This window comes from Psammomys obesus, unplaced genomic scaffold (assembly GCF_907164565.1).
Source record: "Psammomys obesus unplaced genomic scaffold, mPsaObe1.curated_primary_1811, whole genome shotgun sequence".
NCBI lineage: Eukaryota > Metazoa > Chordata > Mammalia > Rodentia > Muridae > Psammomys > Psammomys obesus.
In genome coordinates, this window is record NW_026596085.1 from 984,554 (window position 1) to 1,011,072 (window position 26,519).

General features: G+C 51.3%; 1 protein-coding gene across 2 annotated transcripts in view; it reads left to right on the forward strand.

The window, feature by feature from the left end:
• Slc11a2 (solute carrier family 11 member 2) overlaps positions 1-25,440 on the forward strand; it is a 34,290-nt gene extending 8,850 nt beyond the window's left edge. For both annotated transcript variants that reach the window (XM_055627244.1, XM_055627245.1), the window contains exons 2-17: positions 2,075-2,146; positions 4,146-4,294; positions 5,032-5,157; positions 6,626-6,745; positions 8,385-8,491; positions 8,967-9,037; positions 9,132-9,199; positions 10,682-10,837; positions 11,276-11,434; positions 12,563-12,649; positions 13,261-13,380; positions 13,510-13,659; positions 15,245-15,318; positions 16,779-16,932; positions 18,423-18,476; positions 25,024-25,440. In XM_055627244.1, the coding sequence (XP_055483219.1) occupies positions 2,075-2,146; positions 4,146-4,294; positions 5,032-5,157; positions 6,626-6,745; positions 8,385-8,491; positions 8,967-9,037; positions 9,132-9,199; positions 10,682-10,837; positions 11,276-11,434; positions 12,563-12,649; positions 13,261-13,380; positions 13,510-13,659; positions 15,245-15,318; positions 16,779-16,932; positions 18,423-18,476; positions 25,024-25,101 (1,745 nt within the window). In that variant the 3' untranslated portion in view covers positions 25,102-25,440. The remainder of the gene's footprint in view (positions 1-2,074; positions 2,147-4,145; positions 4,295-5,031; positions 5,158-6,625; positions 6,746-8,384; positions 8,492-8,966; positions 9,038-9,131; positions 9,200-10,681; positions 10,838-11,275; positions 11,435-12,562; positions 12,650-13,260; positions 13,381-13,509; positions 13,660-15,244; positions 15,319-16,778; positions 16,933-18,422; positions 18,477-25,023) is intronic.
• The last annotated feature ends 1,079 nt before the right edge of the window (positions 25,441-26,519 follow it).

A 26,519-nucleotide genomic window follows, 5' to 3' on the forward strand; every position in this document is an offset into this window, starting at 1 on the left:
TGTGTGTGTGTGTGTGTGTGTGTGTGTGTGTGTGTGTGTGTGTGTGTTTGGCACATTAAGTGTGGAAGGTCAGAGGACTTGTATGGGTGGGGAGTGGTCCTTTCACCCAGTGGCTTCTGGGAAGTGAACTCGGGTCATCGGGTGTGGCAGCATGTACCTTTACCACTTGAGCCATCTCGATGGCTCACTTTCCTTTTTAAGTATAAGTGTTAAAAACTTGTTTTGTATTAAAAAATATCTCAAGTGTATTACACATCCTGGCCATTGTTAAACGGGATATCAGCCCTCATCACGGAAGCAATCTGATTTAATCAGTCTTGGTGACAATTCTCAGAACTGAACAAAGAATAGGGAAGGACTCTGCATATCACGTGGCCCAGAGCTCCCTGGGCGCTGCTTGCTGTCTGCTGGTTCCTTTTCTCATGAGAGCCTCAGAACCTGACCTGACCTGTGGTTTCTAGTTTCTTGTGGGTTAGGATAACTGGGAGTCTTGCCTATTTACACAGAAAGACAAAAGGAAAAAAGGCCTGCCAAGCAGCCATGCCTGCCTGGTCAGATGCGCTGTCCCTCGGATGAGGGCCACTGTGAGAGGGACGAGGCTGGAGTGAGGGGTGCTGGGGGGCTCTGCTGGCTGACAGGGCTAGTTGTCTGTTGCAGCAAAATGCTTGGCCCTGGTGCCGGCTGAGGGAAGACAGTGTTTCTTAAATTAACATGGAATGGTTGTCTTATACCTAACCCCCCCCTTTTGGGTCTACATGATGGAATCCAATAAAACAGAATACATTGGTGTGTAAAGGATATCCAGAATACATTGGTGTGTAAAGGCGGTGGTAGCACTGGTGAGACAGAGGCAGGTCTATGAGTTCGAGGCTAGTCTCATCTACAGAGTGAGTTGCAGGACAGCCAGGGCTACACAGAGAAACCTGTCTTGAAAACAACCAACCAACCAACCAACCAACCAACCAAAGAGTATCTAAAAAATAAAGGGCAGTTCAGATGGGAGCAAACTGGATAAAAGGAGAAAATCAGGAAAGAAGGGTTCTATCCCCTTTCCAGCCAGGGATTTAGGGGAGTATAAATATCTGGGATCAGCTGAGACAAGGATTACATAGTAAGTAGGCCTAGGATTAAGAGTTCAGCCTTTTTAGGGCTAGTGAGATGTCTCAGACAAGGGAAAGGCTCCTGCCTCCAAGTCTAAAGACCTGCGCACCATCCCAGGGACCCACGTAGTGGAAGGAGAGAACCACCTCCTGCAGGTTATTTGAGGGTGTGCTGTGGATGGACTGTGCCAGCTTACTGTGCTCCCCAGGCCTTCCTGTGCACCAGTAGTCCTGGAGACCCAGGCTAGTCAAGGGGCCGGGAGTGAGCCTGGAAGTGTCTGTTGTTCCCCTCCGGGGAAGACTGGCCTGCTTGAAAGGTGCCTTCCCTGCCCTTTCAGCAAACCAAACCAGTGTTTAAGTTGTTAGATAGGCAGAAAGTTCTAGGCTTGTTTATTTTTTATTCATTGTTGTGGCTGTTTTGCTTTGTTTTGTTTTGAGACAGGAGCTCATGTATCCCAGGCTGACCTAAAGCTGAACTTTATAGCTGCTGCTGATTTTCCCATCCTTCTGCTTCTGCCTCCCAAGTTTTGTTGTTACAAACCCTGCCTGCTTTCTGTTCCTGAAGGAGACTCTTCAGGTGTTAGATATGTGGGTTGGAATTGAGCAAAGGCAAAGTCTTGTTGATTGGCAGCTGCTGTGCACATTAACACACTGGCTGCTTGGAGCGCCGGATCATTTGCTGTGCTTGCACAAGGCCCACGTGAGTGGAACCAGCACCCGCATGAGAACCGAGTATGGTTCTGGGGCTGTCTGGACCCACAGCACTGAGGCCAGTGCAGTCACTGCGGGCACTGGGGCTGGCTAGCTCCCAGTCTCCCATCTTCTGGCCTTACCTTTCCTTGTTTTTGTGGATGCCTGTAATCCTGAAAGCTGTGATTATTTGGGGGGTTAGCTAGTTGAGTAGAGGGACTGTTCCTTTCATACAGCCACACAGTGACCAAGTGTTGTGTCCTCCCCCTTTTTGTCCCTTTCAGAGTCCTACTCTAAGAACACGGACACTCGGGTGTCTGCCATGGTGCTGGATCCTGAAGAAAAGATGCCAGACGGTAACTTCCAGCTTCGTGGCATTATCTGCACGGGATTGGGCGCTCGGCAGTGACAGGCTGTCGTATCGCCACCTGCCCTGAGAAGGCCAGTCAGAGTCTTGTCTGGTCACAGGCTATGAATGAGAATGAATTTACAGCCGCAGAATTCCGCCTCATAGCGTGTTTCTTGCCACCTGAGTTATGACTAGCTAATTTGGTTTCTGGCTCAGTGATGCTTTCAAGGACAGTGCCCTTCTTAGACCTGGCAGTGACGTCCATCATGCCCACTGGGTCTGCCAACGTTTCAGGCATGGAGCGGACGCACACAGGGCTGAGTCACGCTCTGTCTTCCGCTGAGTCCCTTCTGAATCTGAGCTTCCCCTCTAGATCTGTTCCTTTCTGCTGAGTGAAGATGACATGGCCAGCTCCCAAGAGAGTCAGAGCTCTGATTTTTTTTTTTTTTAAGTTGGTTGTAGGGGCTTATGGGAAACAGAAGAAGGCTTTGTGGTTCAACCTGGCATCTGATGCCGGCAGCTAAGTGGACTTTGCTTCTGGTGGATTAGCCCTTTTCTGCCAGGCCTTCCCTCCTTACATGCATGATCAATGCCGCCCTCAGGGGCACACTGCTGCCAGGAGGTGCCAGCACTCGTGACCACCAACTCTTGCTCCTGTGCATAGCCTTAGTCAGAGCCCCAGCCTTCCTGCTCAGTGGTTTCCTGTTAGTGTCCACGTGAGCGTGGACTCTGTCAGGATTTTCCAGTTCTCTCTTTTGTTGTGTCGTATCCAAGGATTTTTTTTAAACAATTTATTTTATTTTATGTTCATTGGTGTTTTTCTTGCATGTGTGTCTATGTGAGGGTGTCAGATCCTCTAGAACTGGAGTTACAGACAGGTGTGAGCTGCCATGTGGGTGTTGGGAATTGAAGCTAGGTCCTCTGGAAGAACCGTCTGTGCTCACTACTGAGCTATCTCTCCAGCCCCCCAAGGATGATTCTTAGAGTGAGTCCTAATGAATGATGGGATGGGAGGATATCCAGCTGATTAACTTATGTTCTCTTAAAAATTAAGAATTCTAGGTTACCAGTGGGGCTAGTTTGTCAATGAGGAGTCCTAGGCATGAGTTCTTTGTTTAAGTAAAAGTTTTGTTAAATTGTAGTCCAGGCTGACCTCAAACCTGTGATCTTCTTGATTAGCCTCTCAAGCGTGACAGTGTTCTTACAAGAAAATGAAGTGTAGACTCAGTGCTGTTAAATTAGTAGTGAGATTGATCCAGGCGGGCCTCAAGGTTGGGAGAGGATGTGGAGCTGTGGGGTTAAAGGAAGGAGTAGGGAGTGAACAGGATCAAAATACACTGTATGAAAGTCTCAAAAGATTAATGAAATAGTGTATTAAAGTGATCTAAGCCTGAGGGAGTGCCATTGGAGGCTTTTGAGCTTCTTTGTCTTTCCTTTGAGAGAGGGTCTAGCTGTGTAGGCTGACCCTGAACTCTCAGTCTTCCTTCTCTCCTTGGCTTTCTGAGTGTTAAGATCACAGGCTTATGCCACGGTCTCTGTGTCCGTCCTTCTGTTTTTAACCATGTGCACACATTACCTAACTCAGTTACAGTGTGCTTGCCTGGCATGCATGAACCCTGGGCCCAGTCAGCACCACATAAAAGCAGTTAGGGTGGCTGCGATCTGTTACTCGGGAGGTGGAAGGAGGAGGACCGATGAGAGTGGCCCTGGGCTTCAGGCGGCTCTTTATCTACTGGAGCCTGTCTCGTAGTAAATACATATATATGTGTGTGTGCACGTGTGCGCATTTACTTAAAATGTGGATAAGTGAGCGGGATAGGATAAGGATATACTAACGCCAGGCTGGGCTCTTGTGTGCACAGTCCAAGGTCATTTAACTTTGGGTCTAACGCTGTTGCTCACTGAGGGGCAGGTTCCAGACTCGGGCTGGTTCTCCGTCATTGTGGAGGGCTGTGTCGCCGCATTACTAAGGATGCTCATTAGCGGGGTTTGCTCTGTTGCCTCAGATGGCGCTTCTGGGGACCACGCAGACTCTGCCAGCCTTGGCGCCATCAACCCTGCCTACAGCAACTCCTCCCTCCCCCTGTCCACCGGGGATTCCGAGGAGCCCTTCACCACCTACTTTGATGAGAAGATCCCCATTCCGGAGGAGGAGGTTAGTGACAGTTCAGGGAGGGGACCCTGTGTCCTGGGGAAAGCCCGTGAGTGAAAGATCTGCTCGCCACTCACGCTGTCAGCAACCTCAGCTCCCACTTTGCCAGCCAGACTCTTATTTTTTTAGAAATTTATTTACCTTTATTTTATGTTCATTTGTGTTTTGCCTGCATGTGTGTCTGTGTGAAGGTGTCAGATCTTGGGAGTTACAGACAGTTGTGAGCTGCCATGTGGGTGCTGAGATCTGAAACCCAGGCCCTCTGCCAGAGCGGTCAGTGACCTTGACCACTGAGCCATCTCCCCAGCCTGCAGCTACATTTCTGTCATCAGAGTAAACCAGCTGCCGTGGAAAGACCTCAGACGAGATGCTAGGTGGCATTACTGGGCATTTTGTTTTTCAAGGCGGGGTTTCTCTGTGTGACAGAGACTGTCTGGCTGTCCTGGACTGATCAGTAGAGCAGGCTGGCCTCAAACTCACAGAGATCCGCCTGCCTCTGCCTCCCTGAATGCTGGGATCATAGGCGCTTGCCAGCACTCCTTTCTCGAATGTGGCTCGGCTGCTGTGTGGGGAGCCGGTGAGCACGGAGTGCCATATTGCCTCAGTTTAGACTGGGTTGCTGATGGAGAGCAAGGAAAGGAAGCTGTCACTGTGCAGCGTGTGTTCCTCCCTGATGTGATAAAATGGGAGAGACGCTGGCACAGGTGACGCTCAGGCTGCTTTTCCTCTCTCTTTTTCAGTACTCTTGTTTTAGCTTTCGTAAGCTCTGGGCGTTCACGGGACCTGGCTTCCTTATGAGCATTGCCTACCTGGATCCAGGAAACATCGAGTCTGACTTGCAGTCTGGAGCAGTGGCTGGATTTAAGGTGTGCTCAGGTGTAGCCCTGCCTGAAAGCAGGTTCTCATCATCGGTCTTGTCCCTCTTACTTTCACGGCACAGAGAAGGGCCCGGGCCTCGCCATGCTATCCTTCAGCACTCCCCACACTCTCCCCATTCCCTAGCTCTTACTGAGTAGCCTCAGACTCTCCTTCAGGCAGAGCTGACCCTTTGAACAACATAAGTTTGAATGGGCGTGTCTACTTTTGTGTAGGTTCTTTGTAGCTTCGTAGCAACTTGTAAAGGCCACAGATGAACTGCATAGCTTAGAAATACTGAAAATTTAAGTTAGGTATGTCATGAATGAATAAAATATATATAGATAATGATCTATTTTATTTACTTATTTTAGTTTTTTTTTTCCAGACAGGGTCTCTCTATCTGTATCCCCATAGCCGTGCTGGAACTTACTCTGTGGAACAGGCTGGCCTCCGCCTTCCAACTGCATGGCGTTGGCAGCCATGCCAGGCTCAAATCATAATGTTTTATAACTTGCCCAGGATGTAAAGATCCCACACACAGAAGTTAAAATGTGTCCCATCTGTGAGCACACAGTTCATGGTGGAGGAGTAGGGGCAAATGTAGGGCGTGCCGCTAACCCTGAGCAGGTCGATCAGCTGCAGAGCAGCTGTTGCCAGCTGTCGCTCTCGTGAGCTCCGTTGTGATCACTTATGCCGCTGTGTGGCCAGCCACTTCTGTGTGAGAGCTTTTCTCTCCAGGAAGCCGTGTATGTCAGGAAAAAGCGATTCTGGGTTGTCAGTTGTTTTTACCACGTGTATTTGTGCCAGTTGCTTCTTGCCCTTTTGGCTCAGGGCAGGTGTGAAGTAGGTGTTAGTGGCTGTTATTGGGAAGCTTCTGAAGGCATCCAGTGAAGTTGTAGGGTGCAGAGCTGTGAGAAACCTTTGCTGCCTGGCAGAGGAGCAGGGAGCCTGGTGTCTTCAGTCTCACATCTTACTTTTCCAACCTTGTGACAAGACACTGCAACCAAAATAAAAGGACTTCACTGGGCTCACAGTCAGAGGGTTTAGAGTCCATGATGGCGGAGCAAAAGTGTGGCAGCAGGGCATCTGCTCACCCTCATCGCCACGCAGGCGGGGAGGACACTGGGAAAGGCCGGAGGCTTTGCGACCTCTGCACTGACCCTTCCCGAATAGTTCCACCAACTGTTTTCAAAGCGAGCCCATGGCCATCTCATTCTAGCCACCACGCCTGCCTCACTGTTCCAGGGTGCAAGGGTCATCATTGGCTGTGACGCTCATGTGAAAAGTGCTATGTGGTCTTTTGTCGTATCTACATAATTTCCTTAGGGGAAACGGTAGTTGTGTAGGGCCTGATACAGCGTTTGGGTCGTATTCCTGACCTGGCTGTGTCCTGACTGAGCTGTTCCCACTAATATTCCCAAGCAACCAGGCAGAAGGCCTTCAGCTGCCTGACAAGTGCCGCTGTTCTCTCCTCAGCTGCTCTGGGTGCTTCTGCTGGCCACCATCGTGGGGCTGCTGCTCCAGCGCCTCGCAGCCAGACTTGGAGTGGTCACCGGCCTGCACCTCGCTGAAGTGTGTCACCGCCAGTACCCCAAGGTGAGCAGCATGCTGTCCTGCTTATCTGTCCCCTGTGTGCTGGCCCCAGGCTGACCGCCATGCAAGAGTGAAACCAGAAGTACCAAGCGGATCTTTCGGCCTCTGCTGTCAGCCCAGCCCCCTCACTCACCTTTTTGTTGCTATTTTGAGACGGGCTCACTAGACCAGGCTAGCATTGAACTCTATATTTAGTCAAGGATGGATGGCCTGGAGCGGCTCATGTCTGTTTCTTCTGAGAGCCTGGAAGTACAGGCTTGGGAACGTTCTGCATAAGCACTCAGCCCTCTTCTTTTATTGTTTAATGTCACCATCACTTTGAAAAACACATTTTTTTACAAGTAAGCTGTAGGATTTGCTGATTACTTTCAATTTACTTTGTCCCTATAGCTTCCTTCTAAGTATCTTTTTCTCACTGCCACCTAAAATGGAAATGACCTCTGTTGGACGACTTTGGGGGATGGGTACTCAGAGAACAACTCAGCCTTCACGATCACTTAACTGGCGTCCTAGAGACAGACAGGCTCTTGTCATGACTGAAAAACATTTTTAGGTTGGTTTCATTTTAGATCTGAGACAGGCGTCGCTTGAGTGTGCCCTACTCCTGAATCCCACTTCTGACTGTGAGCATACAGGTTTTGTGTTGTTTTTCTTTCTATTCTCCTAGGCTGGTTGGTTGGTCAGTCTGTCTGTCTGCATCTCTTTCTCTCTCTCTCTGTAGCATAGGATGTTCTTGAAATCTTGATCATCCTGCTGGAATTCGTGAGTGCTGGTGTTATAGGCGTGTGCCACTATACATGATAATATAAATTATTTTTACCAACTTTGGAGAAAAAGTTGCCGTTTTATAATTCCCTTTAATTTCTTTTTCTTTGTGCATATTAATAGGTAAGTATCCAGAGGCCTTCTAGCGTCAGAAACCAGATTAACTGAATTTGTCTTTCCACTCATCTGTTGGTCCAGATTTAGTTTCCTTGTTGCTATACCCCGTCCATTCTCAGCTGGTTTGCCTTGAACACTTCAGGTCGAGACTTATTTTTAATTATGTGTATGTATTTGGATGTGTGCCTGTGAGTGCGGGCATCTGCGGAGGCCAGAGGCTTCAGGGCCATGGACTCTTGAAGGAGTCGTGAGCTGCCTGGGTGCTGGGAACTGAGATTTACTCTTGTGCCCTTGGCAAGAGCAGTTTGTGCTTTTAGCCACCGAGCCCTCTTTCCTGCCCCTTACCCTGAATGCTTTTGCATATGTCTTTTTCACTTGTTTGCATATTATTATTTAACTCAAGATGCTACAGTCCATCTCTGATGTGCTTTGTAAACTTAGCTGTGGACAAGACAGAGGTTTTCTTACTTGCTCATGTTCTCTGTTGACTCCCATTTTGACCATATTTGTATATTTATTTTCCCCTGTGACTTTTTAGATTGTTCTTAGGCCAGAGGGTAAGGGGAAGGTAATGACTAGAAATTCCACAATTCCACTCTTCTCCGGAGACGGTTAAGGAGAGCCAGGGCCTGGGTCCCTCCCTGACCCTGGCGCACTGTCTGCCACAGGAAGCAGTTCTTTGCTCTGTGGGGTGCTGTGTGTGGCCGAGTTCTGGTACTTCCAGTTAGGATGGCTAACCAGAGCCACCATTGCTTTGTAGGTCCCTCGGATCATCCTGTGGCTGATGGTGGAGCTGGCCATCATCGGCTCCGACATGCAGGAAGTCATTGGCTCGGCCATCGCCATCAATCTCCTGTCTGCAGGAAGGTGAGGCCTTCCCTCTAGCACACTGTCAGTATTAAGCTGGCTTCCAGAGCCGGAGTGGAAGCGAAAAGCAGCTTCTTTTCGACAGTCAAGATTCGCACTGTCTGGAACCACCTTACCCCTCCTGACAGACGTAGTGTGCACCTCCCACTTCCACAGTGGGTCGCACACACTTGTGTTTAAGTGGAGTGTGTGGTGCGTTGTAGCAGTTACCCGTTTGTAAGACTGCTTATCCCACTGCCTAGCGAGTCCTTCTGTGTGGGACCCGTGCATTTCATCTGTGTGTCCCCCGGGTCTGACGCAGACAGTGCTCGGGGAGTGCTGCAGGGGGTGAGCTTCTGCTGACACTGGGGCTCAGCAGCCATCGCTCGCTCCCCCCCGGCTCCTCCCCGAGGGCCCAGCTCTTCCAGGTGGTGTACAAGGTGTGAAGAAAGGGTCCTCACTGGGTCTTTGATCACTGTTCTCATCTCTAACCCAGGGTTCCCCTGTGGGGCGGCGTCCTCATCACCATCGCAGACACCTTTGTATTTCTGTTTTTGGACAAATATGGTAAGGCCACTGGAGCTGGTGGGGTGAGCCGAAGGAGCCAGTGCAGGCGCTTGTTGGGGGGTTGCCTCTGCTCACTGCTGCGTTTCCCCTGCAGGCTTGCGGAAGCTGGAAGCATTTTTTGGCTTTCTCATCACTATTATGGCCCTCACATTTGGATATGAGGCAAGTGTGGCAGGCTGTTGGGAACTGTTTAAAACGAAAGCTTCATCTTGTTTTGTTTGTAATCTTTTCTTATAAAAAGCAGGAATAATGGCAGAATAGCTAAACTGTATTGAATCAACAAAAAGCCAAGGCATGTCAGGGCAGCTTTGAGAGACTGTAGTCTGAGGCAAGGATTCATGTGCAGGAAGGCCTAAATGACTAGACTCTACAGGACCCTTTAGGACCATTGCTTTAGGTACCAAATCAGCTGCCCCGGCAGCAAAAGAGCTTCTGAGTGGACTGCAGGGTCATTGTTGACGCTGACTCAAACCAGTTCTGCTTATGCTCATCGTGGATGAAATTAATTAAACAGCTGACGCTGAGCTGGGTGAGCTGGTGCACACCTCTAATGCTAGCTAGGGAGAGACTCAGGCTGGCCTCTGTGAGTTTGAGGCCGGCTGGTCCCGTGCAAGCCAGCTAGGCTACAGAGAAGACAAGGCTCTGTAGACGGTTAGAGGCGATGGCTGATCTTCCTGGCTTGTGCCTCGCCCACCCCTAGGGATGAGCACATTGTTTGCACTCTTTCATGTCCAGTTGTTGTGAACTAGTTTGCACTTACAGGCCTGCCTAAACAGTAAGAAGACATCTAGTCTCTGAGTCGATTTTCTCAGGTTGTCCCAAGGCTTGCAAGAGAAACCCTGACCCAGGAAGAAGTGTGAGGAGAGGTGCTGAGCTGCCCCTCAGGCGAGCATGGGTGGGTTCAGATGAGCAGGTGAATAACAGCCTGAGGAGCTGGGTTTGGGACGAAACTATCCTCGGATCTGTGTGAGCAGTTACAGTGACACAGAGAACACAAGGCCTCTAGCCAGTTACCGCAGAATGTTCTCTCATAGCTCTGTTGTGAGTGTAATGTACAATATTCAGAATATACAGTCCTAAGTGCTCCGACCCCTGGCAACCAGCCCTGGCATTAGCTAGCTTTGTGTAATTGTAACAAAAATACTTGAGGAAAATAGCAGGAGGAGGAAGGGTCTACTTAAGTAGGGTTTCAGAGGGCTCAGGTTGGCCCGCAGTTCCTTGGGCAGGATACCCTGGTGTCAGGAGATTTGTGTGGGAGACCCCACCTCGGCGCAGACAGGAAGCACAGAGGGGCCGGGCATGGCTCGGCCAGGACGACTCGCCCTGTTGCCCTGCTTCTTGCGGATAGGCTCCCCTGCCAGCGCTTCCTCCACATGGCCGGCAGTGCACCCAGAGGGCGCTGAGTCCAGCCAGAGCCCATGGCGGGCAGTTTATTCAGGGCACACCAGCCCGTCATTCCCTTCGTGCTGGGGCTGCTGGGGTGACCTCGGGCATGCCGGCAAGTGCCTGCTGATGCCGCAGTCCTCGAGGTCCTGGTGGTTGTCACTGAGGTGGCAAAGGCGCAGAGGATGCAGGGTGTCCCCCGTGCTGTTCTCCCCTTTCCGTGGTGCAGTCCAGGCTAACAGGCGTTATGTTGCTGTGTAGTATGTTACAGTGAAGCCCAGCCAAAGCCAAGTTCTCAGGGGCATGTTCGTGCCGTCCTGTTCAGGGTGCCGCACCCCGCAGGTGGAGCAGGCTGTGGGGATCGTGGGAGCCGTCATCATGCCGCACAACATGTACCTGCACTCTGCCCTCGTCAAGGTGAGCAGAGCCTCTCCCCTTTAAGTGCAGCGTGGTTGTGAACCTAGTCTGGGGGCGCGTTGCTCCTCTGACCAAGATAAGGGACCCACAGGCTACAGGCTGGTATTCTTCATGAAGGGCCTGCAAGTCTTGAAGTTGGGAGGAGAGGTGGGCTTTCCCAGCAAGTCAGGAGCTCCTCTGCCAAGGTAGTTCCGAGGTGTGACCCTTGGTCCGGCAGCCCTGGACTGAGCCGGGTCTGTGGTCGCCCGGCCACTGGCCCCCCGTTTTGGGGTTGTGCAGTGCTGTCAAAGGTCGTGGAGCCTGTTGCTCCATGAGCTCAGGCCTCTCCTTTTCACCAAGTCAGTTGTCTGCCCTCGCAGCCCTTCGGCCGATTCTGGCGTTCTGAGTTGGGCCAGCGCACTCTCTGCAGCTGGTGGGATGACACTCTGCTCTCTCCAGTCTAGACAGGTCAACCGCGCCAACAAGCGGGAGGTCCGAGAGGCCAACAAGTACTTCTTCATCGAGTCCTGCATCGCGCTCTTTGTCTCCTTCATCATCAATGTCTTCGTCGTCTCTGTCTTTGCTGAAGCATTTTTTGGGAAAACCAACGAGCAGGTGGTAAGTAAGCCAGGGTGGGGAATTCCAGGGCTGCATACTGCAGTGGGGCACAAATGAGCCAGGACATGGGACCCAAGGAAGTTTATCTGCAGCCTGGTGTCCCCCAACCCGACTCCTCCAGTCGGGACACACCAGCCCACCTGTGGTGTGGGGCTGCGGCGCCTGCTGGGGTGGGTAGGAGGAGCTGGCCTTGGGCTCACACTTGCTCATGCTGTCACAGACAGAGCATCTTGGCTCTTTGGCTCATGTCTGTTTCCCTTGTATTAACCCCTGCCCGCCTGTGTGCTCGTCCCGACGGCTGAGCTGAGGACAGGTTAGGACCAGCAAAAAGAAGCACACACTGTGGGAGGGCAGACTTGGGCTGTGTGAGCTCCAAGTCCCCTTAACGCCTGCTGCTGCCCCTGTATTTTGGTTGGTTGGTTGGATGTTGTTGTTGTTCTGTTTTTTTAGGGTTTTTGTTTGTTTTTTGGGGGGTTTCTTTTAAGATGCTGGGGTGGACCTAACCTGAACTCAATGCTAAGCAGGCCCTCCACCACAGAGCTCCAGGCCAGATTCCTGTTGAGTTGTGACCATCATTTGTTCCTACAGGACCTTTGTGACTCCTAGCTCTGTTTGCTGAGGTGTCCTGATTCTGGTTCTCTCACATTTGAAGTCTTCTGTTTTGTTTTCTCTTTTTTGTTTTGAATTGGGTGTTGGTTTTTGAAACAGGGTCTTAACTATGTGGCCCTGGCTGGAGAGTTGAAACTCACTCTATAGAGCAGGCTGATCTGGAGCTCACGGGACCCCACCTGCCTCTTCCTCCCGAGCACTGGGATTAGAGGGCTGCGCCACCATGATAGGTCTCCCCTCTGCAGCCCGGCCTGTCCTCATCTGGGGTTCTTCTGTGTCAGCCTCCTGAGTGCTCCACAGATGCCTCCCTAGAGCTCTGTCCTCTTAGTTTCACCTGGCGCTCCAGCATTTGCTTACTGCCATGCGAGCTCTAGGGCGTTAAAAGCTGGGGGGGGGTTGGGGAGCAGCTGCACCTGCACGGTGGCCCTGGGGAACGCTTCCTCCCGCCTATCTCATGCACAGGAATTTGCTTCTCTGGCTCTTCCTAAAACAAAATCTTCAAACTGCTTTGGGTTTTAGGTCGATGTCTGTAGAAACAGCAGCAGCCCCCACACTAACCTCTTTCCTGACAACAACTCGACCTTGGCTGTGGACATCTACAAAGGGGTGAGCACACGCTGCAGTCTCTGCTCTCGGGGAGACGGGAGCCGCTTCTCTGGCCCTTTTGTGAGTTCATTTCCGATCTGTGCGTAGCTCCCGAGTGGCAGGCCCATATACCAGGTACACATTTGGAGCCAGGGTGGGTAGGAGAGGGGCCCTGCGCACGTCGACTGGAGTGACAGAGGAGCTTGGTGCTGTGCTCCTTCGCAGGTGCTCTTGGGCCTTTGTGGGTTCCAGCGTGACCCCCAGAACAGAGGGTTCTGCGCTGCATTCCCCACGTGGGGTTCACTGTCTGCACCCCTCCCTCCATTTTTCAAAAAAGTGTGTCAGGGAGCACGCTTAGGGAAGTGTAGGGTTCTGCCCTTCGGTATTTAAGATGGAGGTTAAAGGCGAAGGTGATGGAGCACAGGGAGGAGGGAGGAGGACCGTGCTGAGGAAAGAAGGGCCACCCAGCAGAGCGAGACTGGAGGCCGCCAAGCCAGGCGCAGAGCCTCATTATGCGCAGTGCCCGGCACGGCGCTTGGTACTGGTGTTCACGACGGAGGGAGGTCCCCCGCGCTGCCGTTCTGGTGTTGTCTGAGCAGGTCACCAACCAGCTTCTGTGTCCTTCTGTCCAGGGCGTTGTGCTGGGCTGTTACTTCGGGCCTGCGGCACTCTACATCTGGGCAGTGGGCATCCTGGCTGCAGGACAGAGCTCCACCATGACCGGAACCTATTCTGGCCAGTTTGTCATGGAGGTGCGTGCAGAGCTGCATGGGGGAGATAGCACAGCTCTGTGTGCCAACCTCATGCTTCTAAGCTCCCCCCCCCAGCATCTCCCCTTCTGTCACATGCTATTGGTCACCAGCCCCCATGCTTCCTTTCAGGGATTCCTGAACCTAAAATGGTCACGGTTTGCCCGAGTGATTCTGACGCGCTCCATTGCCATCATCCCCACTCTGCTTGTTGCTGTCTTCCAAGATGTAGAGCATCTGACAGGAATGAATGATTTCCTGAATGTTCTGCAGAGCTTACAGGTGAGCGGGAAGCTGGGTGAGATCACGCCACCTTCAGTCCTACCCTTGGGCCCAGGCCTCTTGCTGGAGGCTGGGCACTAGGGGTGGCTGAGAGGAAGAGGCATGGAGTTGATTAAATGGAAATTACGAGCTATGCTTAGCATATAAAGCACAGAACTGAGGCCACCAAGATGGCTTGGTGGATAAAGTGCTGTCTGCACTGTATCAGCATAAAGCCCCAAATGGTCCCTGCAGGCACAGGAGGAAGGACTGTCACCACAAAGTCGGCCTCTGACCTCCACATTGAGCCATGACATGGATGTGCCCACCCACCCACTCATCCATCTATCCACCATCCATCTATCCATCCACCCATCTCTCCACCCATCCATCCATCTATCCATCCATCCATCCACCCACCCATCCATCCACCCATCTATTCATCCACCCACCCATCCATCTATCCACCCACCCATCTACCCATCCATCCACCCATCCATCTATCCACCCACCCATCTACCCATCCATCCACCCATCCATCTATCCATCCACCCATCTATTCATCCATCCACCCATTCATCTATCCATCCACCCATCCATCTATCCATCCACCCACCCATCCACCCATCCACCTACCCATCCATTCACCCATCCATCCATCCATCCATCCATCCATCCATCCATCCATCCATTCATCTATCTCTGTCTTATCTCTTCCCTCTCCCCACTCAGTCTCTGTCTCTCTTATACACACACAGACAGGTAATAAGTAAATTAGTGATACATAAAAATCCACAGTGTTATAGCTCATTAATGCAGCAAGAGCAAATCATTAAATGAATTCTAAGAATACCACTAACTCCTATGGAGCTTACAAATTAAGTCACATCCAAAATGCTATTTATTTTCATTTATGTGTATCAGTGTTTAACCTTCATGTATATATGAGCACTATGTGTATGCCTGGAACCTGAAGAGTTCAGAAGAGGGCATCAGATCCCCTGGAACTGGCATTACAGACAGTTGTGAGCTGCTGTGTGGGCGCTGGGAACTGGACCTGGATCCTCTGCAGGAGCAGCCAAGCAAAGTGTTCCTAACCACTGAGCCGTCCCTAGCCTCCAGGGTGTTGTGGTTTTGTGTTTTTAAAAAAAGGCACTTAAACTTGTGATTAGTGCTGGATTAAAGGTAATGTTTGGCCAAGGCAAGGTGATAGGAATAACTGTTACCCATTGTATAGGTGACATAGGGCTTCTGATTTGCTTTCATGGACCATCCTGCTGTCTGTGGCAGTACAGTAGCCAGTGCTCTCTGGGAAGCAAGAACCTCAACTGAAGAATAGTTTCCATGATTGATGTGGAGGGGGAGAGGGAGAACTGGAGCCGGGCCAGTGCCAATAAGCAGCATTCCTCCAGTTTCTGTCTAGGTCCTGCCCTGACTTCTCAGCGATACCCTGTGGCCTGGAGGTGTAAGTCAGATAATCCCTCTCCAATACCCTTCTCCTCTCCAGGTTTCATCATAGGGCCTTATCACAGCTTAAAAGATAGAACTAATGCACCCACATAATCCCACCTGATACACCCGCATAATCCAATCCACTCTTTTCCAGCTCCCCTTTGCCCTCATACCTATCCTGACGTTCACAAGCCTGCGGCCAGTTATGAGTGAGTTTTCCAACGGAATGTGAGTACTTTGTCAGCGTTCTCCAGAGCGGCATGGGAGGGGGATTTTTACTGGGCAGGCAGTTGGAAATGCGTCCACATTTCGCACCTTTCTAGAAGCAATTGCTGTCTGCTTTCTCTTTTGGCTTAGAAAGAAAAGGTTGAGTAATGGGAAGGAAGGAGAAAACACTCCTTCAGACCTAAAGCCCTGCAGTATCAGCCGCTGCAGTTTAAAATGTGTGTTCAGATGTCCAGGAGAGGCACAAGCTAGTGGCATCTTGTGTACATCTTGACAGGGTCTGTGGGGTGTGCTGTTTGTTTCTGCTGCCATGACAGACACCCTGCCACAGATGCAAGCAGCTGATCCTGTCACAGCCACGAGCAGCCGTGATGAGCATGTCTTTCCTGCAAGTTTGCTTCAGGCTCGATGGCAGCTTTCCTATGGGGTTCAGGGTGCACTGTCTAGGCGATGGTGCCTCCCAGCTTGAGCTGGTTGTTCCCACATCAGCCCCTATAGATGTGCCCACAAGCCGGCCTGATGTGGAGAATTTCCCATAAGACTCCCTTCCCAAGTGGTCCCTGCCTGTCAAGTTGGCAGTAAAACTGTCAGCACACATGTTCGTGTGACCTGTTAGGCTTCAGGGGCCTCTAGTACGGCCCCACCATACTAGAGGAAGTGGGACCCAGGAGAGTGGAGCCGATAGTGAGGTAAGATCAACTATTCAGAGCCAATAGTGAACCCAGGAGAGTGGGGCCGATAGTGAGGTAAGATCAACTATTCAGGGCCTCAGGCGGTTGACTCTGAGAGTTAAGAAAGTCACAGAGTGATGTTCTCGTGAGTCCAAGCTGGATATAATCACACGTGGTTTTTCTATAGAGGCATAGGGAGGAGAGTGCAAACATTGAATTGAGTAAACACCAGCAAGCATAGTGAGCAATCTGAAGTAAGCTCGCTCCTGTCACCACATGTGAGCGCACACAAGCGTGTTCAGTGTTCACAAGAACTCTTGAAGAAACTGTGCTCACAAGGCTCCTGACAGTCGAGTTTTCTCTCTGTGCCCCTCGCACAACCTCATTCCTGGACCATGTTCCAGCATGTAATGAGATGGCTCAGTGTACTTGTAGGACCGTCTGAGCTTTAGGGTCTTATGCGCTAGGTTTTTGTGCCAGAGAGATGGCTCAGTGGGTAAACACCTGCCAACAGGCCTGACAGCCTGAGCTCCGTCAATCTCTACGGCTCGTGTAAAGGAGGAGGGAGAAGAGTGAGCGCACAGAGCTGGTCCTCGACCCTCACACATGCTGCAGTAGACCTGTGTCCGCACCGCACACCGCCGTGTGCACGCCTAAGTCGGGTTAAACACGAGGTTCTGTTTGCTGCAGCCCTTCCCTCCTTACGTTGCCCTCAACCCGTGTCCGGGTCACCCCGGGAGACAGTGCAGTGTGTGTGGTGAGCCGACCGTCACAGAGTCCTTTCTCCTGCAGAGGCTGGAGGATCGCAGGTGGCATCCTGGTCCTTATCGTCTGCTCCATCAACATGTACTTTGTCGTGGTTTATGTCCAGGAGCTCGGCCACGTGGCACTGTACGTGGTGGCCGCAGTGGTGAGCGTGGCTTATCTGGGCTTCGTGTTCTACTTGGTGAGTCCCATGTGAAGGGAGCAGGGCGCCGGGGCCTGGGATGGCACAGGAGGGTACCATCCTTCAGAAACCAATGCTCCCCAAAGAGCCCAGCAGTTTACTGAGGCCGATTGCATGGCATTGTCAGATCAACTGTTTCTGAAAGTTCATTTAGTTGTTGTTGTTGTTTGGTGGTGGAGCAGGGGTGAGGGGGTGCTGTTTCTTGAGACAGGGTTTCTCTGTGTAGCCCTGGCTGACCTGGAACTTGATCTGTAGACCAGGCTGACCTCTCTCTACCTCACAGAGATCCTCCTGCCTCTCCCTCCCGAATGCTGGGATTAAAGGCACGGGCTACCACGCCTACCTTATTTTAGTTTTTCATACCTGGTACTTTTCTATTTCTGTTGATTTTATAAGGATCCAATATTTAACTCCTAAAGAGAAAGTCATATTTTCAAAACAAGAGTGCTCAGGGGCTGCACAGCAAGCATAAGGGGACCTGAGTTCAAATCCCCAGGACCCACATAAAAATACTGGAATGTTGTAGTTGTCTGTAACCCCAGCACCGCAGCAGGGAGACAGCAACCGGGGAATCCCAGAGGCCTGCCAGCCGAGCTCCAGGCAAGAGAGCCTGTCTCAAAGGGAGAAGTGACTACAGGAAGCATGGGGACCCGCTGTGGTCTCTGCAAGTGTGTAAGCTGCACACACACGCAGAGGGCAAATGCGGAGGTGTTTATTTCCCAGCCCTTCCCATGACTTTTACTAGTTAAAAAGCTATAGCAGTAAGAACGGATTCAAGTATCTGTTTGGTACAGAGTTCTGAAAAAACTAAGGTTGGAGATGAGAAACAGCAGAGCCCAGGCCATTTCTACTGTGGAGAATGTTGGAGATGGGGCTAGAGCCCTCTCCTCTCTGAAGCACTTCACACGCTCTGTCTACCACAGAACCTGCTTGAGGAAATGACCTCAGTGTATATTTAATATGTGGCCTGGATCCATGTATCTCTCTCCTTTCCAGTACAGCTTGAGCGGACAGGGCCATACTGCTCACTGAAAGACCTTGGAAACCTGGTAGTTGCGTGTGTTCTTGGCAGGAATGATTTTCAAAATCTCTTAGAGGTTCGGCCCGCTGTTCCTCTATGCAAATCAGGTGTGAAGCGCTGGGTTAGTCAGGCCCTAAGGCAAGTGATTGTCCAAGCCCAGTCTTAGAGGTAGGGCCAAGTCCACATCTTGCTAACAGCTGTTTAGGTCAAACCCAAGAGTGTCAGCTGTGTGGCGGCTTCTCTAGCCGAAACCTGTGTCTTTGGGAAACTGGGAAAATGGCTGCCGGAGCACAGAGAAGCCAGTGTTGAAAGGCTTTGCTGGGGAGAACTCCAGGATATTCTGAAGCAGCAGAGGGTCGGAGAGCCTGACTTGGACAGAGCTGGGTGTTGGGAGGACGCAGGCGTGCCTCTGCGTAGCACTGCATGTGCTGTGTTGGTGGGCGAGTGACGCTCTTGTTTTCTATTCCAGGGTTGGCAGTGTCTGATTGCACTGGGCATGTCTTTCCTGGACTGTGGGCGCTCGGTAAGCATCTCTAAAGTCCTGCTGAGCGAAGACACCAGCGGTGGCAATTCTAAGTAAACACTGGGTCAGTCTGTCTGTCTCTGCAGGGAGCCATCAGAGCCAGTGTGTTTCTATGGTTTACTGTGTGAACATAGCCACATGTATGTGCTGTTGCACAGGCTGCAGTTAGGACTCAACTGTCAGTTGGGAAACACTGTGTGTGTGTGTGTGTGTGTGTGTGTGTGGTCTTTGTTCTGTTTTTGTGAACTAGGATCTTGCTAAAGCTTACTGTGTAGCCCAGGCTGCCCTCCGACTTTCAGCAGCCCTTCTGTCTCCACCTCCTGCGTGCTGAGGGTGCAGCATGCACTCTCACGCCCGCCTTTCCCCGGGTGCGCTCACAAGATGGTTGGTTTTGGCAGGGGTGGGTCTCGCTGGAGCACTTTGAAAACGTTTCCTTGAGCTGTTTTAAACACTAAGTTCCTAAGTAGCCCCTAATGGCTAATAGCTTGTTTTTATGATTTTGAGAGCAAATTCTGTATGTATTAATCACACTGTGTTCTTAATATGAGGAATTGCAGTTATGTTTTTCATAGGTGACTTAGGATATAGTAGCTCCGGGCATACAAATGTTATCGAGAGACACTGGATGTGGAAAGGAATATAAAATGCTTTTATATTCGCCTTCAAGTTATTTTAATTATGAAAAATCCAACTAGTGATGCCCTTCGTTAATTAGAGACAGCTACCTTCTGTGTGGTCAGAGTTTTTGTTTGCTGCTTTGGTTTTGTCTCGTTTTTCAAGACAGGGTTTCTTCCTGGCTGGAACTCACTCTGTAGGCCAGGCTGGCCTCGAACTCACAGAGCTATGCCTGCCTTTGCCTCCACCTCCCAAGTGCTAGGATTAAAGGCATACACCGCCACCACCCTGCTAAATTCAGGGGTTTATTTCTACTTTTAATTGCTCAGTGGAAAGTAAGAAGGGTCGGCAAAGGTGGATGTGGGCAAATGGTAGTCAGCCGCTGGCCATTGCCCGCCATCTAGAGAAGCTGTTTCCAGAGTGGAGCTTAGCAAGCTTTCTCTTTGCCCCGAGGGCAGCAGCTTTTGTGGAGTATGAGGCGCTCCCAATAGTATGTAATCTTAAGTACGCACCGTCACGGAGTCTCTGCCTTCCTCTCCCGAGAAAGCAGTGCTCGTGAGCTGACTCTCTCACGAGACTGCGCCCAGAAGGGTGCTCTCCCCGAAAGCGCCCTCCACCAAACCATGCCTCTTACCCACCACCGTTTCACGTCCAAGATGACTCCCAGGAGCTCTGGACCTAACCTTTGTCAAGTCGGTAGGCGTCACTGTGGCTGTGAGGTTCTCTCCCGGCAAGGTGGGGTGAGGCTGCTGCCTCAGAGAGAAGCCTGCTGAGGCCAGGCGAAGCTCTGGAGTCTTCAGCCCGGGACTGCTGCCCTCACTGCGGCCACTTCTGACTGCTCAGTGACAAGCCTGGGCTGGGCGCTGTCGCATCAGACCTGTCTGGCTGCCTGGCGGGATGAATGAGCACAAGCATGTGACCATTGTCCTGGGGCAGCAGGAGTGAGAGCTGCTTGGAAGGGCGTCCTCGGCTTGGAAGCTTTCTCCCTGGCTGGCTAACAACTGACCTTTGTTGTCCGCCCCTGTGGCATCATTGCAACTTCTTACAGTCAAAGCTCAGCATAGATTCCTGATGCAGGCTCTCCCTGCATTGACCTTAGCCCCTCAGCTGACACAGGTGACAGTGCCCTGCAGTACTGGTTCTCAACCTGTGGGTCGCTGCCCATTTGCAAACCTCTGGCTCCGAAAATACTACATTACGATTCATAACAGTAGCAAAGTTATGGTTTTGAAGTAGCAACCAAAACAACATGAGGAAGTGCATTAAGGGTCACAGCACAGAAGGGCTGAGAACACTGCCCTCCAGCCTTCTCTCACCTGCCCCTCCTGCCACCATCGTTCCTGACACCGAGCAGAGCGGTGCTCTGAGCACACTTGAGACTGACCTCTGGAAGCTGTCTGGCTCTAATACGCAAAGGCTGGGGTGACGGCAGCAGGATTCTTGCACAGATGCTCTAGAAGCGTTTACACTTGGGGGGCGTGCGGGTGTATCAGGTTCACAGATCTACCTACAGTCAGCCTAAAGCTCCGAGGGGCCTTGTGTGTCCTAGGCTCTGCTGCGCTCACTCCCTGCCCAGAATGCTTCTCTGTTATATTTGTTTACAGTTGTAGAAGGTTTGATTGTGTTACGTGATCTTTTTAAACTATGACTGTCACATTTTATGATGTCAGAAAAAGAAAACAAAGCTCCCTGTTCATCTGATTACCCCGGGAAGTGTACTTGCAACAGTTTTCTGTACAGTACTCCTTACCATTTTGCGAGATGAAATTTGTCCTTCCTTCCTCTGCTCTAAAGCAAACATTTGTCTTTCTGTAATCTTTTCTCACCGTTACAGTGTGTAAAAATTCCAAGCCCTCCACTCCAGTGTGGTCTGGCAGTGTATTTGTGAGCCATCTTTGTTCCGTCTCTGAATTGGTCCTTGCTGTCGTGTGATATGAACTAATTGTACTCCTCAATGCTCTGGCACTTGCCTGCGAGGTCCTGCGGGGGCAGCAAGTGCCTGCAGTAAGGCTCTCAGTGAACCTTGAACAGCTTGTACACTTGATCTGTGATTAAAACAAAACAAAACTTTCCTTTTTCCTGTTTGGATTCCTGGCTATTTTTTTTTTAAAAAACATTGAAAACACTATTGAGAGTGTCTGAACAACTTAGAAAGACAGACAGGCATGTCAGCCACCATCAGGAGTGATATACTTGAGGCACCGGAGTCAGTGCTCGGCTCCTGAAGGGACAGAGAAGTAAATGGTTTCAGTCTAAGACGCTAATCTCACCTCAAGGGCAGAGAGATGGCGTCAAGGGTATGGATGCCAGCACGCCTCACATTGGGGCGAGGAGAACCAACTCCAGAGAGTTGTCTCAGATCTCCACACGCGCTCTGTGGCACTCGCACACCCATCCCACATACGTACACATCAAATAAATAATACCTTATAATTCTTTGCTTAATGAAAATTAATTTAATTTCCCCATTCAAATAATTTTGTTGTGGTTAAGCCATAACTTTACCATTTTGAGAGAGAAAACTTGTCTGCTTGGGAGTGTTTGCCTTTGTGTCGTCTTGCCTCACCCTCCAGGAAGGCTCTTACAATATGTATTGTTGCCAAACAGTAAAAATGTAATTAGAGAAACCAGAGTCACTTAGCTTAAAGCCAGATGCGAGGGCTGGCTGACCCGTGTCAATGCAGAGTGGCGCCATTGCCCTATGTGAAGGGGGCGAGCCGCGGGCACGGTGAGCCGGCCGCTTTGTCACCAGCCCCGTGGCGGGGAATATGGCCTTACTTGGCTATCCCCAGGCAGGCAGGTAAGCCTCATGCTGCCTTGTCGAAGCCCCTCCCTGCCTCTGCGAATGATCCCTGCAGATTTGATTCACGAAACTTCCCATAACTTTGGCTTCATTTCAGAGCTAATCTAGAAATGGCAGCAATTTCCAGAACCCGATGTTAGGCTTTCCCGTAACCTCACGTGTAGAGAGAAGTGGCAGTCACTGAAATTGAGTGCTAGTTCTCAGAGCAGGGGCTGCTCTTCAGAGGACCCCGCATCATTGCCCACACCGCATCACGTGGTTCTCAGCCACGTGTAACTCCAGCTGCAGGGGACCCAGGGCTTGCTTCTGGCCCTTGTAGGTATCTGCATGTGTGTACATTCTCCCTCTCTCGCTCTCTCATGCTTGCTTGCTCCCTCTTGCTCTTTCTCAAATGTTTTTTCTTCCTTTTTTTTTTTTTTTTGGTTTTTCAAGACAGGGTTTCTCTGTGTAGCCCTGGCTGTCCTTGAACTCAGAGACCCACCTGCCTCTGCCTCCTGAGTGCTAGAATTAAAGGTGTGTGCCACGACCGGCTTTGAGTTCTCATATCAAGGCACTCACCCTCTAGAGTGAGAGGCGACCTAAGGGCTTAAAGCTTATCTGACTCATGTTGCCAATAAGTGTGTGGTTGTCAGTGGAACCTGAGCAGCTTTCAGCCAGAGGACCTGTCCATCCCAAACCACCGTGTGCAGTGCACAGCCTGGCCTTCAAGTGCTCTCCAGCGTGGGCAGGGCTCTCAACATCGCACCGTTTCAGTCAGGTGTGCTGGCATACTCGGAACCTCAAGTTACGCTTGAGAGGCCTGGTAAAGGAAGGCAGCAGAGCTGCACAGCTAGCTCAGGGCCACGGTGGGCTACACAGCCAGCTCAGGGCCACGGTGGGCTACATACACAGCCAGCTCAGGGCCACGGTGGCTATATACACAGCCAGCTCAGGGCCACGGTGGCTACATACACAGCCAGCTCAGGGCCACGGTGGGCTATACAGCCAGCTCAGGGCCATGGTGAGCTACATACACAGCCAGCTCAGGGCCACGGTGGCTGCACAGGGAAACCTGTTCCAGCATGGCAGCAATTTTGGGCGCTCGTGTCAAGCTTAGAGGACAGACAGGGCTCTGTATAGCTAAGAACCAGTCTCAGAACTAGGCAACACAATTCTCCAGTCAAGATACCTACAGGGCAATACTCTAATGTCAGGGAGTGAGGAAGCCCACCGTCTGCTCGCTTGGGACAGGTCTCCGTGAATCGTCAGTGAGTCCATCAATAGTTACTCGTTGAGCCAGACCTGAAGTGCCAGGGCCTTCTTTCCACACTGGCTGGGAACGCTTGGATCCAGGCCAGCCAGGGTCTGTGTCTCCTTCACACACTCTCACGGCGCTCCTGTGAGGTGACGTGGGGTAATGTGTGCTCAGTAGAAACTTCCTGAAGGCTTGGGGGGGGGGTCTCACCCGTGTGCTTGGCATCTCCAGATGGTGCACATTCCCATTTTTACACAAGAAAGGAAAGGTTTGGAAGAGCGGTGTAGTGCCTGACTAATCCCAGTGCCTGTGAGTTCCAGGCCAGCCAGGGCTGCAGACAGAGACCCAAAAACCCATGGATTGGGGTTAGCTAGGCAGTAAAGCATGTGGCTGTCATGCAGATGGCCTGGGTTTGGTCTCCAGTTCTGAAGATAAGGGGAAACCCAAAGGACACACGGGAAGGACGAAAGCTGTGCCTCGACACTCACACACTCCAGTGCTTTTTGCACGTGGGTATATGGCTGTAGTTCCTTCATACAGATTTGCAGTCTGCACACTACAGTACCACAAGACTGTGGGTACCAAGAGTCTTCCTAACGCCCCGACTGACATGAAAGTCAGTCACCCCAAAACGCATCACTGGACAGATAAGTACAACAGGTATGGCAGAGCACCCCTTTAGTTCTGGGGAGCAGAGGCGGCAGATCTCTGAGCCTGAGGCCAGCCGATTTAGTTATATAGCGAGTTCCAGGCTCGACAGGGTTGCTTAGGGAGAAAAGCAGCAGGGACTCACAGATCCCAGCAAGCCATCCGCATCTGGTTCACAGGGCCGAGCTCTGGAAATGCCTTTTAGCGTCTGGAGGGTCGGGGTCACATCCGGAATCACACAGGTGGTGGCGGGGCTGGTCCTGGGTCAGGAGCATCTTCAGCTCCACGGTACGTCTGAGGCCAGCCAAGTGATGGGTCCTGCTTCAAAAGCTCAGAAAGCACCTGGCAGGAAGGCCGCTGAGGTCCCGACTCAGGCTCGCGGGCAGAGGGCCCAGAGCCCTCTGCTCTCCCAGGGAGGCTCTCAAGTGTGGGCAATGGGACCACACTGAGGGCTCAGGCTTCCCCCCTCCTCAGGTCTGGTTTCCAGTACACAGTGCTAAAGCACAGAAGCTTTGTGTGTGTTTGGTCACATTATTCTGAAGTTCTACCCCAGCTTTACTGTGTCACCAGACAGAATGCACTGGGCACAGTCTCCACCCTTAACTCTTTCTGCTCTGTTATTAAGGACTAGAAAGCACTCGGGCAGACACAAAGCGCGCGTGCGAAGCACCTCAGCTCCTGTGAGTGTTCGGAGCTTGCCTTCTCTGGCGTCCTGGGCTTCTCCCTTTCTCTAAAGCGCCCTCTCTGCCTCCTGGTTCCTTAGCCGTCGAGTGGCAGACCTCCATGCTGCCCTAATTCAACTTCAAGGCTCTTTCCTGCTTCTCCGCTGTTCCCCACCGGCAGCTTGCCTGCCCTGGCCTTTTTCTTTTAGACTCTAAAATTGTCCTCGATGGGCTGGAGAGATGGGTCAGTGGTTAAGAGCACTGTCTGCTCGTGCAAAGGACCTGGGTTCAGTTCCTAGCATCCACGTGATGGCTCGCAACCATCTATAGTTCTGCTTCCAAGGACCTAGTGGCCTCCTTCTGGCCGCTGTGGGCACACGTGCGCGCTACACATTGAAGGCAAAACACTGATGCACATAAATAAAAATCTAGCATAAATAAAATCTAAATGTCCTTAACTTTAAACAAGTAAATAAAAGCCTACGCTCGCAAGCCATTTTCTCTCCTGAAATAAAATTGAGCAAAGAAACCAAAATACTATGTCAGCTCACCACACACTCAATCTCTTCTGTGTTTTTCCCTCAGTGCTACCTGGGACTGACTGCCCAGCCTGAGCTCTACCTTCTGAACAACGTGGATCTGGACCTGTTTGTGTCCAGATGACCAGCGGCCCGGGACAATTTAAGAACACAATCTCTGAGCACTTCGGTGCCAAGGACGCGTTAGCAAACCTGTTAGCTCAGGGGTGAGTTTGTTCACGTGTCTGAATGAAAACAGCAGACTGCTGGGGTCGGCTCACAGCTGTGCGTGCTCAGAGACACACCTGCCTCCATCGGTCACCAGGGGCCAGCGGCCAGCAGTAGGCTGCCACCGAGCGTCCCACACACGTATGTGCCCTTTTGGGGTTTAAAATGTACCAATATATATTTATGTAAGCCCGAACGTGCCAGTTTGGGTAAGATTTTAAGCTTATAAAAATTGATAGATTTTTTTAAATGTTCAGATGAATTAGGTGTTTGTTCTGTCTAAATGAAAAGTGAGAAAAGGAATGAGGCGCTCTTCACAGCGAGCTTTCCAGACTGACTGTCTTTAAAGGGCAGTTTTACTGCGCTGGCTGTTTCAGTTCATCGTCACCCACCGACTGGTCCTTTGATAGTGGCACATAAAAGTGTGAGTGGCCGGCAGCAGTGCACACCTATAATCCCAGAGCTCCGGGGTCAAGGCCAGCCTGCTCCACAGAGTAAGTCTAGGACAGCCAGGGCCACACAGAGAACACAGAGAAACCCTGTCTCAAAAAAAAAAAAAAAAAAAAAGTATGTGCATGTGTGTGTGCAAGCATGCGCATTTCTGTGTGTGCGTGTTCATGTGTGTTTGTATGTGTGCACGCTCATGTGTCCCTGTGCTTGTGGAGGCCACAGGAGCATGAACGTGGAGCTCACCAGTTGGCTGGGCTGGCCGACCAGTGAGTCGGGGATCCTCCTGCCCCTGTGCCTCAACACTGGGTTCCAGGCTTGCTGTCACACCCATGTTTTCGAGGTGCCCGGGGCCCACACCCAGCTCTCGTTGGGCGGGTGCCTGGCCCCTGCAGCCCCGGCCTTCCGTGCTTGTGCTCACACTGGCTGAGTTTGTTGCCGGGTTTTTCTGTCTGTGTCACCACGGTGTGCTGGCTTTCTGCTTGAAGTGCTGACGCTCCGCACATCGCAGCTAGGTCCCAGCTCTGTGTAAGGCATCTCAGGGTGTGTGTGACAGTGGGGTGAGGCTTGGCCTAGATGGGAACCCGGGCAATCAGTCCACACGCCTGCCTGTGCACAGGTTGTAGACTTTTTAAAATCCCGGTTGCTAAGCTTTTTATAATAAAGTTCAGATTTAATAACTAAAAGCTTTGTCTAGGGTTACTGCTCACCTGTAGAGTGCTTGCTTAGCTTAGGCAAGGCCTGGGGCGTGGTCCCCACCAGCACACACTCAGACACACATACACACTCACACACACTCATACACACACATGCATCACACAGACACTCACACACACGTATACTTATCCTAACCGTCTTCTTTGGGGGTGTTTTGTTTTTTTTTTTTTT